The sequence below is a fragment of the Cervus elaphus genome, chromosome 11 (genome assembly GCF_910594005.1).
Source record: "Cervus elaphus chromosome 11, mCerEla1.1, whole genome shotgun sequence".
NCBI lineage: Eukaryota > Metazoa > Chordata > Mammalia > Artiodactyla > Cervidae > Cervus > Cervus elaphus.
Window position 1 is genome coordinate 38,400,497 of NC_057825.1, and position 13,623 is coordinate 38,414,119.

Here is a 13,623-nt window from a genome sequence, read left to right on the forward strand (position 1 = left end):
ACGGTTAAGCAGCAAGGTATGAGGAAAAGAAGATAAAGCCACTGAATGAGACCTCAGAAGACACACACCAAGGGTTATTCTTCTCCATGTCTTGATAATGGACCCCTCTGCTGCTTATTATGTGATATGAGTTGTTATGGGGTTGAGAGACTCTGAACAAAGAACAAACTTAGAATGAAGATGATATGTAAAGAGATGACTGTTCTCAACTTTTCTGTACCACGGTGAGCCCACAGCTAGTGACGGGAAGGGAAGAAGTACCAGTATCATCTCAAAGGTTAAGAGGGTATCACCTACACAAAGATGGAAATGGTGATGAGGTCACTAAAGCTAAAGGCAAGAAAGAGCATGGGGTTAGTTCAGGGAACTGCACACCAACAACTTTGTTGGAAATTGCAAGGGTGTTGGGTGTGGTAAGAGATGAAGCTAAGGGCAACACATAGTAAAGGGTAACACATAGTAATCAGAGCAACAAAGCTCTAGAATCCCTTGCTAAGGAGTTCACATTTTATACTGAAAGAACTTTGGGAGTGTTTAGAGGTTGAAGGGTTGGGGGAGATGATGTCAAGATTAAATCTGTTCTAAAAAGATCAACTTGGTACCAATGTCAAGATTATAGAGTAGTGTGTACATGCTCAGGTGTGTCGACTCTTAGGAACTCCATGGACTGTAATCAGCCAGGCTCCTCTGTCCACAGAATTTTCTAGGTAAGAATATTGGAGTGAATTGACATTTCCTACTCCAGGGGATCTTCCTGACCCAGGGATCCAATCCATGTCTCCTGCATCTCCTGTATTGGCAGGCAGATTCTTACCACTGAGCCACCTGGGAAGCCCCAGGGGAAGGGTTAAAAAAAAAAAAAAGAGGCGGTAAAGAGACAAATTTAGAGAACATTTCCATGAACTGGGTGGGAAATGGCCTGAAATAAGGTAATGATAGGGCTTCACTGGTGGCCCAGGTGGTAAAGAATCCGCCTGCAATGTGGGAGACCTGAGTTCGATCCCTGGGTTGGGAAGATCCCCTGGAGGAGGGCATGGCAACTGACTCCAGTATTCTTGCCTGAAGAATCCCCATGGGTAGAGGAGCCTGGCATGCAGTTCATGGGGTTGCAAAGAGTTGGACACGACTGAGCGACTAAGCACAGTACAGCAAGGTGATGACAAGGCAGAGATGTGGGAGCAGACATTGTCAGGCTTTGGAGTATAAGAGGATTCATCCCAGCCCTTTGGCTTACGTGGCTAGATCTATGGGTGATGCTGCCCCCAAGACTAGGAATAGAAATGATGATTTTAGGGGGAAAACATCTAGCTCATCACCCCTCCACTGAAATTCTCTCTCTCCTGGCCTCAGTGGTAACAGTTCTTAGCTGTTTCTCTTCTAACTGTTCTGGCAACTTCTTCTCAACTCTGGTTAATGGAGTTTCTTCTTTGGCCCAGACATTCCTGTTGGCAATTCCTTGAGGTTGGACCCTGGCCATCTTCCTCATTAAACCTCTACTTGACATTTTTTAACCCTGATATTATCTTGATATTATCTCCATATTATTTATTATCCATATCCATATTTTCATCTACTACTCTTGGGCTGACAACTCTCAAGTCTTTTTTTTTTTTTTTTGCCAGTTACAGGGTATAAATCCAACTGTCTACTCAATACCTCCACCCAAATGTCCTACGTGTACAGACTCAACATGTCCACACCAAGTTCCTGTTTTCTTCTGAAACCTACTCCTTCCCCTCACAGCTCTTTCTTCTCACTCACAGCCAACTGCTCATCAAGTCCTGGTACTCCACCCTACAAAGTCACTCAATTTCATTTGTTCTTTTTTTCCCATTCCCCCAACATATAATCCCTTAACCTGCTGTTGATGTGAAAAATCCTGCTCTTTCCAGATTCTTTTTCTGTCACTCTTACTGCCATGCTCACATCACAAAGAGTATGTGTCATTTCACCTTCTTGTGGTGCTCCTTGGTCATCAATGTGTTTTTCTTTACTTTGTCACCTGGCAAAACCCTGCTCGAGGTTCAAGTCCTGGATCCAAAGTTACCTTCTCTAGAAAGTCTCCTAAACCTCTCTAATCTCAATCAAAATTCATTATTTCACCAACTCTGTTTCCCTAACCCTTTGTCTCTTCTGCTAAACTGTGAACTCCTTTAGAGTCACCATAGGCATTTTGTAATCTGATACATTTAGCAAAGTTTGATAAATACTGAGTTGAACTGATGTACTCCTTACCCTAGACAGGAAGTCCAACTTATAATCTAAGGAGATGTCTTCTGTTAGAGGAACACATCCATTTTCTCTAGGGGTAATTACCACCATTACTACCACCAGCATCAATGTCATCACCATGACCACCACCACCACCGCATCATCAATAATACCATAATCATTATCACCACTACCATCACCATCAATACCATCATCACCATCACCATCGCCACCACCACCATCACCATCACATCATCAATAAGACCATCATCACCACCATCACCACCACCACCATCACATCAATACCATCATCACCATCACCATCACCACCGCCACCATCACCATCACATCATCAATAAGACCATCATCATCACCATCACCACCACCACATCATCAATACCATCATCACCATCACAACCACCATCAATACCATCATCAATAATACCGTCATTACCACCACCACCGCCACCACCACCATCACATCATCAATAATACCATAATCTTGATCACCAGTACCATCACCATCAATACCATCACTGTCACCATCACCACAACCACCATCACATCATCAATAACACTGTCATCACCATCACCACCACCATCAATACGATCATCATCACCATCACCAGCACCACCATCACATCATCAATAATACCATTATCTTGATCATACTACCATCACCATCAATACCATCATCACCATCACCATCGCCACCACCACCATCACCATCACATCATCAATAAAACCATCATCATCACCATCACCACCACCACTATCAATACGGTCATCATTAATACCATCATCACCATCACCAATACCCTCATCAATAATACTGTCATCACCACCACCACCACCACCACCACCATCACATCATCAATAGTACCATTATCTTGATCACACTACCATCACCATCAATACCATCACTGTCACCATCACCACCACCATCACATCATCAATAATACCATCATCACTATCACCACTACAGTCGCCATCAATACCATCATCACCATCACTGTCACCACCTCCACCATCACCACCATCACCACTACTGTTACATTTACCACCACCACCACCATTATCATCTAGGACACTCACATACCAAATGCTTCATTAAGGGTTTTATTCTAATATTATTTAATCTTCAGGATACTTCTGTGAGGCAGTAGTTTTAATACCTGTTTTATGAATGAGAAGACTGAGGTTCAGAAAGGCTAAATAATTTGCTCAAGTCATACAAGTTAGTAAAAGGTTGAGCTGGTATCTAAAGCCTGAAATGCCTGACTCCAAAGGCAGCTCTCTTAACCTCTGTGATTAGTCCAGTTCGTTCCCCTGAGGACCTGGGGTATGTTTCCTGCCTGGAGTCTTGACAGAAAGGGAACAAAGGATTGTCCTAGCAAACACCATGGCCTCCATGTGTATGCACACACGGCAGGACCTGCCAACACAGCAGGGCAAAGCATGGCTTATCTGTGACCTGGGCTCTTCCTCTCTATATTATGTTGAGCCTTTCCTACCACCATCTAAAGTAAGAACTCTGCTTGGCATTCAGTTATCAGGTGTCTGCTTCCTTAGCGACATCCTCGTGAGAGAGGAACAAGGCCATCACTATAGGACAACTTCTCTGGTCTTTCTGTTCACTCTCATGATTTATTGTGGGAGGGAAAGAACCACATCACAATCACTTGGGAAATTTTCCAAATGATACAGGCCTGCCCTGGACCCTTAAGGTGCTGATCTGGTCCCTGGTTGAGAACCACCGGTTTAGCACATTCATTTCCAAGGTCAGCAGTTTCCACTGGCCCTCTTATAACTAAAGCCACTCTAGTTCTTCCTCTAGATAAATGCTCTTCCTGCTCAGATGTAGTCCTACGAAGCTTAAAATCAGTATCACTGGCATGCCTTGCTCTACCTGCTTTCTTTCAGTCAGGGGTTCTCAACCAGGGTGATACCACCTCAAGGAAGGCATTTAGGGATATATTTAGAGGCATTTATTTATTGAGTATCACAATGACTAGAAGCTTATAGCATTTACAAAGGAATGATCAGAAATGCTAAGCATCCTACAGTCCCTCTCAGTGAAAAACTGCCCACTGAAAAGGGCAATGACACCTTCACTGAGAAACACATTTGGTTGGAACCCAGATACTCTTGATTCAGGGTCGGAATTAGCCTCTGCAACACACAGCATCCTCTCAGCCTGGCTGCCTCGGTGTTCCAGGGGCCGCTCTCCCCTTGTGTACATGCGTGCTAAGTCGCTTCAGTTGCAACCAACACTTTGTGACCCTACAGACTGTAGCCCATCAGATTACTCTGTCCATGGGATTCTCCAGGCAAGAATGCTGGAGTCAGTTGCCATATCTCTTCCAGGGGGTCTTCCTGACCCAGGGATCGGACCCTCGTCTCAGGCATCTCCTGTATTGGTAAATGGGTTCTTTACCACCAGCACCACCTGGGCATCCCACTCTCCCCTCACAGCTTTTCAAATTCCCTCATAGTCCACAAACTATGGACAAAGGGATTCTGAGATTCTGAATACATTCATGTTAATACTTAGCTATCAGGGAAACATGTCTCATCTTCATTTCTACTTTCTATTTAGTCTAATTTAATCCCCTGCCCACTGCACTGAATTTTTCATGTAAAGAATGGGATCAATGGACAAGGAAGGGAAAGAACGACAGGCCATCACTGCCACACAGGCAGATTTGAACTGTCATGTCTGACTCTAGTTCCGGATTGATGAACATATGTAAGACATGGCTCAGCACTGACCCTGGACCAGAAGTCTTATCTTTATATCCTCTCCCAGGGACTATTCCTTTCTTCTTATTCGAGCAAAAGTAGTGTATGATTAAATGTTTATAGTAAAGGCTTTTCATGCCCCCCATATCTGGCTTTCCTCTCCCTTTAGAAAAACAGGAGGATGGTGTTTTCCATATCCCATTTGGTGTTGGTGGTGATGGTAGTGGGCCTTCCAGGTGACTCAGTGGGTAAAGAATCCACCTGTAATGCAGGAGATGCTGGAGACATGGGTTCGATCCCTGGATTGGGAAGATCCCCTGGAGGAGGGTATGGCAACCCACTCTAGTGTTCTTGCCTGGAGAATCCCATGGACAGAGGAGCCTGGAGCACTATGGTCCACAGGGTCCCAAAGAGTAGGACACGACTGAAGCTACTTGGCACGCACATGTGCAAGCGTGGAGATGGTAGAGGTAGTATTGATGGTGCGATGGTGGTGGTGATGTTCAGTAGTCACATGACTAGGTCTGACCAGTGGGTTGTGAGTGGAAGGATGCGTGTCATTTCACATGTCTACAGAGTTGAATTTCCCTTTCCCATCAGGTTCAATCTGGACAAATCATTAATTTATTGGCAGTGCTCCAGCCAGAGACTCTCCAGCATTTCCTTCCTTTGTAGTAATGATGGTAAAAGCCGGTGTGAAGGAATTTCCACCAGTCTAGCTTCCAGGATAGCACCCTGAGCACAGGCCCTGTTGCCCCTCACCAGATGTGTAGCAGAGACAGAGATTACAAAGGTTTATACCTTTGCTGTTTTGTGTCACTATGATTTCGGGGATTGTTTGTTACCAAGGCATAAACTACCCTGACTGAGTCAATGTTCTCTTGCATGCTTAGATTCTTTTCATCTCTGTGCACAGGTCATGAGTCAGAGATGCCTGGATTTGAGGCTGAGTTTCACCACTTACAATGACCTTGGCTAGCCTTGCTAAACCTCAGTTTCCTCATGTGTCAAATAGTGATCATGACTGTGCTGGCCTTAAGTGGTTACAAAGGAGATAACAAGCAAAATGTTTATACAATGCATGGCAGGTAACATGGGCTCAGTAAACTTACTTATTTTTTCTCCTCTTTGATCTAAAATTGACTTTACCTGCATGCATGGTAAGTCACTTCAGTCATGTCCAGCTCTTTGCGAGCCTATGGGCCGTAGACCACCAGGCTCCTCTGTCCATGAGGATTCTCCAGGCAAAAATACTGCAGTGGGTTGCCATTCCATTCTCCGGGGGAATCTTCCCGACCAGGGATCAAACCTGTATCTCTTATGTGTCCTGCATTGGCAGGCATGTTCTTTACCTCTAGCACCACCTGGGAAGCCCGACCTAACCTGCCCCCTGCCGCAAATCCTCATTAGAGCCTTTAGCTTTGCCTGCCTGGAGTCCATCTAATGTCCTCCTCCCTAAAAAGCAAATAGCTTTGGACTGCTTGCTGTTTTCTTCCATTCCTTGCAGCTTCCAGAACAGGACACTGTTGACAACAGGTATCGTCACCTGTACTTTTATTGGAGCACACACTTGTGATCGGACTTAAGAACAAATCTATGCCAAAGAAACGAAAGAATCAGCTCTTCCAAATGGAAGAAATCTAATCACTATTTTCAGTACAAACATGGCATGTCTGGGAAATATGTCAGGAAATATCCAAATACCCACTTGGTCTCTTGTTGCCCAGTAATCACTGCAAGAGGCAAAATCCAGTCTCTGGACTTCATATAAAAAATAGGCACATGTTCTAAATTCAGTTCAGTTCAGTCGCTCAGTCGTATCCGACTCTTTGCGACCCCATGAACTGCAGCACGCCAGGCCTCCCTGTCCATCACCAACTCCCGGAGTTCACCCAAACCCATGTCCATTGAGTCAGTGATGCCATCCAACCACCTCATCCTCTGTTGTCCCCTTCTCTTCCTGCCTTCAATCTTTCCCAACATCAGGGTCTTTTCAAATGAGTCAGCTTTTCGCATCAGGTGGCCAAAATGTTGGAGTTTCAGCTTCAACATCAGTCCTTCCAGTGAACACCCAGGACTGATTTCCTTTAGGGTGGGCGAATCCTATTCGCGTTCATGCGACAGCCAAGTCTCACTAAGGGATGCCAGACTTTGCCGCTGGACTGCTGGGAGTCCTACAGGATTTGAAGATAATTGCAGGTTATCTTAGGATTGGTGCCTTCCTCCAGCACTCCTGGATTCTATTCTCAGCTTGACACTGAGTTTTACCAGGTCTCCACAGCTAAGGAAACTAGAGGTAATTACTTGGCTGGCCCAGACAGAAGCACAAAATAAAACAAAAGAGTTCTGCCCTATTTATTTTGAACCATAAGCCAAACCTTCCAATTTGCAAGCAGTTCTACCAGCTATTACTTGACCTGATAAAACCTCTCCAAAACTGCAATTCTTTCGATTAAGGAAGAATATTGAAAAACCATCAAATCCATCTTGATACCAAAAAGAAGACATTCCGAACCCTTGAAAATCTTTTTTCCCTGATGCTTCTCAGAATTATTACTGTATCATTTTCAAGGTACCTTCTAATGAACTCTGTTTTCCTTATTTAGAGTCAAGTTTGCATTTTCATTATTGGAAGTCTTCTTCCAAAGCATTTCTGAAAACAAGCTACATCTGTGAGTTTTAACATGTCTACAGAGTTGAATTTCCCCGTTCCACCAGGTTCAATCTGAACAAATTATTAATTTACCAGATCTTTAAGGACACTATAATCAGATGTCCTTAGAGTCCTATGCATCAGGTAATCCCCAGATCTCTGGAACATCTCCACGGGCTGCAGAGGGTGGGAGACCCTGAAACTTTCAATCAATTTAGAGCTGCTTTAACAGCATAGCAGTAGCTCCTCAATTAAGTAACCTTAGTTGCCTTATGCACCATCATTTCCTGAAACTCTGATGCAGGGATTTTTAATTCCTGGAATCTACACAGTCGTATTGCCATGTGCTTCTCATTATGACCCAACTGCACAGGGCAATGAGTGGAAAGAGCTGGGCTGAGAGTCAGGAGCAGACAGCGTCCCAGCTTTGTCATTATCTAATCCTAGGTCCTTCCACAGGTCACTTAATCCATTGGGTTGACCAAGGTTGAACAGTTTTCTCATCTGTAAATTAGAGACAGTAGTACTTGCCCTACTGGGGCACTTGTGAGACGGTGTAAGTTTTAGGAGACTTTAGTTTTGACTCTAAAGATTTCTGTTGTAAGTTAGTAGCTGGGAACCCAGAACATGGTGAGGTTCCCAGTCTAATATTATAAAAATCCATTTAATGACTGTGTCTCTGAAGTATAACACATAGGAAGGGTCCTACAGATCATCACATGTGACCACCCAATTTTGGATGCTGTGGTTGGACTTCCATAAATAGCGAGATGGGGTCCCCTTGAATGGGGAAAAGAGAAAGAGAAAATTGGTGCTGAACAGAAAGGAAGTCATGGAGGGAGGAGCTGGGGGGTCCTAATGGGGAAGAAGCCCACACACTGAGCCTGTAGAGGGTCTTTGCAAATGGAAGGATTTGTTGGGTGACAGGCTGTGGCTTTAGGAAACCTTGTAAGTCAACTATTCAAGGCTTACTGCTGTCCTCCAGCCCACCATCTCCTCCACTTCTCCTGCCCCAGCCCGCCCAACCCTTCTATTTTTGAAGTCCGTAGGGCACACATGAATATAGCCAGCACTTCCCCAAACTCGTGATGGAGAGTCCACTTTTTCCACTTAAGTGACTAACAGCTCTCTATAAAACAGACCAATATGTGATACATAAACACAGACCAATATGTGATACATAAACATCTAGTGTAATAACAGAAGAGTGCTGCAAGAGAGAAAAGGTCCGTGCATGTCCACGGGTTGGCCAACAGGGTGACTGATCTTAGAGGGCCCTCTGGGAGATTTAAGGTGGCGAGCTGCTCCTTGACTGTTTTCCTCTGGATAAAGTCCTCCCAAATCTGACTTTTCAAATCCCTGATTGAATTCCCAGCAGTCTACTTTTCCTGACTGTAACCAGAAAAGCATGCTTGAATGAACATAACATTCCGTCATACAAAGCCTTGTGAAGCCCAGTCCATCAGCTCCGTGGCCAAAGCCGCTAATAAGGCCCTATTGTGTTACTGTGGTAGTCTAGGTTATCATTATGAAGTCTTTGCTTCTGGTTGAGAAAACATGACGTTCCATTAAATGTATAATCTGGGTTTCTTCCAAGCCAGAGATGCATCCTGCTTAAAGCTGAAATGAGCTGAGGTTTAATGTCACAGAAAAGAAGAGAACCATTCGCTGGGAAAAAGGGAGTTGAGGGGTGGGGAGAAGAATGGTGAATTTACTGCCTTCTGAGCCACTGGCTTCAGCCTCTGCAGTGTCTTGTCCGTCAGAGGATCTGAGAAGCCCAAGGGGAAAAAATGCATCAGCACTCTTTCCCTTTGCAAGCTGTAGTGGTTGGGTGCTGGACAGCACTTTCTGGGGAGGTACTTTCTAGGACAAAAGACCATGTCTTTAGGGCCCAGCTGGGGGACTGTCTGCTCTCACTGGCTTTTGGCCCATCCCCCAGCTTTGGGTTCCACAATCCCATAAATCAGCTCGAATCGAGATGGCAAGCTGGAAATGCATACGCTTATCATACCAAGTTCTAGCAACTTTCTCATTCAGCACAAAAATGTCCCTCTCTTCAAGCAATAAGACAACTAAAAGAAGTCAGAGGAGTCCATCTCCATGTAAAGGTAGGTACCTGTAAAGGTCGCCCCACCATTTTTTTCCTGGAGCCTTTTTGGGTCCTCAACATATTGCCAAGGATCCTATGGTGCATTTAGAAAAGTACTCCAGGATTAAACATGAAAGAAGCAAATCCCCTATAATTGTGAGGAGCTTGCAATTCAGCACGCTGGTTAAGAGAGCCCCCTCACACTTGAAATGACTTTTTAAAAACTCAGAATAACTCATTTTTGTTGACTATAGAATATATGTTCATTGTAGAAAAATTTGAAGATGCAGAAAAGTGTAAAAAAAGAATTTAAAAATCCTACTTTCTACAGACAAATACTATTACATATTGGGTAAATAAAGACACACATGTGTTTAGCATTTTTTACAAAGGTAGAATCATAGTGTATAACATTTGGTAATTGTATTTTCCCTAAAGAGTATATTATGTGCATTGTGTTTCTCCTAAAAATATCTTACATGCATGTATAACATGTGTACTCAATATCATGCATATACCATGTCTAACTTATTAAATCTTCTGTTGTTGGACATTTAGATAATTTTCAGCTTCACTATCATAAACATCACAGCCATGAACATATAGGCACTCTTTTCTGGCTATCTTGGAGTTTTCCTTTGATACATGTTGCCATGCTATCTTCTTGTCTATGCTATTCAAAATAATAGCCACATATGACTATTTAAATTTAAATTAAACTTAAATAAAATGGAAAGTTCATTTCCTCAATCCCACTATACACATTTCAGGAGTCAATAGCCACATACGGCTAGTGGCTACCATATTGGAAAGCACAGTAAGAGAATATTTCCATCATCACAGAAAGTTTTATTGGATAGCACAAACCTAGAAAGACCAAACCAAATTTATATTTTCCTTTTAAGATATGACAATGGCCCTCCTTCCCACAAGTTGGCCAATGCTGAATGTTATAATTCTTTAAAAATCATTGCCAACGTAATAAAAATTACATCTTGTTTGATTTTTCCATTTCTTTGCTAGGGAAGTTGAACTTTTTTGTTTATTGCCTTTCATATTTTTTTGTGTGAATTATTTATATAGTAAGCCTGTTTTCTATTGAGATGCTCTTTTAAAAACTGATTATTATATTTTAAGGTTACTCTACAGAGGTGAATTTATGTTGCAAAAGCTTTTGTTACTTGTTATCTTTTATTTGTGACATTTTTTTCACTTATAGACATGTCAGATTTTAATATATTTAAATCTTTTTGTAATTTTCTTTATTGCTGCTACTCTGCTTTTAAAGCTCCAAATCTAAGATTACAGTAATACTCATATAAATTTTCTTCTAATTCTTTCAATACTTTATTTTTAAATTAAATGTTTAACATTAAAATTTTCAATCCTCTTGGAATTTATCTTGGTGGTGGTGGGGCGGGTAAAGTATAAATCGAAACCTTTTCTTTTCCTATGGACCATTTGTTCAAGAACCATTTTTTAAAAAGTCTTTTATTAATTTGCCTCACAGTATAGTTTAATATTTGGAGATATAAGTATTCATTATTCTTTTTCCCAAATGTTTTAGCTGTTAATAACTTGTTTTTTTTCTCTAAGATAAACCTAGAATCATTTTGCTAAATTCCTCTCACCAACAAAATTCTTTCAGAAATCTGATTTTAAAGTTTAATTCAATTTACAAGGTAATTTGGAAAGAGTTTGATATCTCTGCAGTGTGGAGTTGTTCCATTCTGGGACATGGTGATTCTGTCCATTTTCAAGTTTTCCTGTATGTTCTTCTGAACTGGCTTTTAAAAAAAAGCACAGTGATGGGCATCTGTATTTTCAGACAGTCTGAATCTGTGAGCTGGTGCTCCCAGCCACTAGAAGTAACAAAAGAAATTCCATTTCTTAGCACTGGAGTATATTTTCAGTATCCACCTTCTCATAAATCTGCAGGAAAGAGATCTCCCTTTTCATCCAAAGAATCTGGAGTTCAAAACAGCCTTTACGGAAAAAAATCAAACTCCAGGGGCAACTGCAAAGCACATTTGGTGTCTAGCTGGCCAGCTTATTTTGCAGGACTCTTTTTCCAACTCGCAAATACTTTCCAGTCTGTGAAACTCATGTCCCCTCCACGGTAACAGCAAGCGTCCTGTCCCGGCAGTGGGGCGCTCACACAGCGCTGGTGAGCACTGATCTTCGCTAAGGGGCTTTTTATTGTTAAAGCTGCGTTTTAGTTGATAGCAGGCAACTTCCTTGAATGACTGTGGCTTGGCAAGTCTACAGGGGATTGGGCAGAGTTCAGTTCTCCCTTGAACAGTCCTGAAGCCTCATCCATTTTTGCAAGAAAACCAGGGCTCCTGCATTTCCTTGGTAGCCCACCAGTCAAATCGCCAAGAACTTGACTTCGCCTGCATCGGGGTTTCTCAAGCCCAGAGGGAGGAGAAATATACCTGCAGGGGACTTTTGGCAATGTCTGGAGACATTTTTGCTTGTCACCACGGAGAGACTAGTGGGGACGGCGGGGGCTGGGGAGTGGGGTGGGGGAGGTACCAGCATCTAGAGGGTAGCGGCCAGGGATGCTCAACATTCTACAACTCACAAAACATCCTACAACTGGCAAGACGTCCCCACAACAAAGAACTCCCTAGCCTCAAACTCAGTGGAGTGGAGAAATCCGCCTTATATTTCCACCAACTGCTCGGTCTGCCTACATTCTATGCTGAGGAACCAGGGAAAAGGAATATGTAGGGCAGAGTTTTTAAACAAGAGACGATTGACTTTTAAAAGCCCACTCCGCTTACTTTAGACGTGCCTGATTCTGCCTCTCCTAAGCAAGCTTTTCTCACCAAGGATTCTAAAGCAAATGGAAAGGGTTCAAAGAGAGGTAGTAGGTCAACAGCATCTTTACACTCCCATCCTCAACCTCAGGCGCCTCGGTCGCCGGAAAGCAAGGCAGAGAAGAAGCTGTCTGGAGAACAAGCAGCGATGCCTGCCCGGCCAGCTCCTGCAGCCGGGAAGGATGGGGACGCGCGCTCGGTCCACAAAGGCGCAGCGCTGGGGCCACCGCCACCTCCCGCGGCCCCTCTGTGTCCCTGGAGATGCGCGCCGGTCCCAAAGCCACCCTGCCAAGGAGCCCAGCCCGGGGAGAAAGCATCATCAGCTTAGCCTAGGGTGGAACAACTCACGGCACTTACTTGTCCAGAATGAAGTACAGGTCAAATCCCCCGTAGCAGGCTGGACCCCCTTCCTCCCTGCGTCCCCCTTGCCCGGCGCAGATGAGCACAAAAGTGGCCAAAGAGAGACACTTGAAGCCAATGCCCAGGGCTTTCTGCTCCACGGTGGCCATGACCTGCAGCCCAAGGGAGAGGGTAGGGTCCTCTCCTGCCCACGCTCCTCGAACTCGCCAGGACCCTCAGGGGCGCGCCATCCGAGGGGCCCTCCTCTCGGGCCCTTTATTCCCCCTCGCTCTCCCGAAAAACTCCCCGGAAGCAATTGTCTGGAGGAGTTCAAGGTTTTCCTTCTGGTTTCCGCTACGATTCTGTTTCTAGGTTTCGGGTTTCAAGAATCCCAATACTGTAGTCCGCTTTTTTTTAAAGGGGCTGCTCCTGACTCGGGCCGGCGGGCCGCTCCGGAGGCAGCGCTGAGGTTTTGCAATTGAAGCAGTTCCGTCCTGACGGTTCTTTGTCCCAGATTTTAAATATTTTGGGGTGGGTTTTCAAATTGTTCTTGGTTGGGGGAGTGCTTACTCTTTTCTCCCTCCTCTCAACTCCCCCTCTTTCATATTTTGATGGGGGAAGAAAATTCAAAGGGTGCCACCTTGTGGCCAAGGACGGCGAAAGCACTCTTCCGCGTTCTAGGGAGCCTGGCTGTACACGTTTTCTATTCCATTTTCTCACGCATCTTTCCTTTCATTCTCCATTACTTCTTCCCTATTTTTAGTTCT

General features: G+C 44.0%; 1 protein-coding gene across 1 annotated transcript in view; it reads right to left on the reverse strand.

Annotated features, from left to right (window-relative positions):
* The window catches only part of ANTXR1 (ANTXR cell adhesion molecule 1), a 252,957-nt gene extending 239,575 nt beyond the window's left edge, over positions 1–13,382 (reverse strand). Inside the window, exon 1 of the mRNA XM_043917596.1 lies at positions 12,875–13,382. Within this exon, the coding sequence (XP_043773531.1) occupies positions 12,875–13,026 (152 nt within the window). The 5' untranslated portion in view covers positions 13,027–13,382. The remainder of the gene's footprint in view (positions 1–12,874) is intronic.
* Positions 13,383–13,623: the final 241 nt, after the last annotated feature.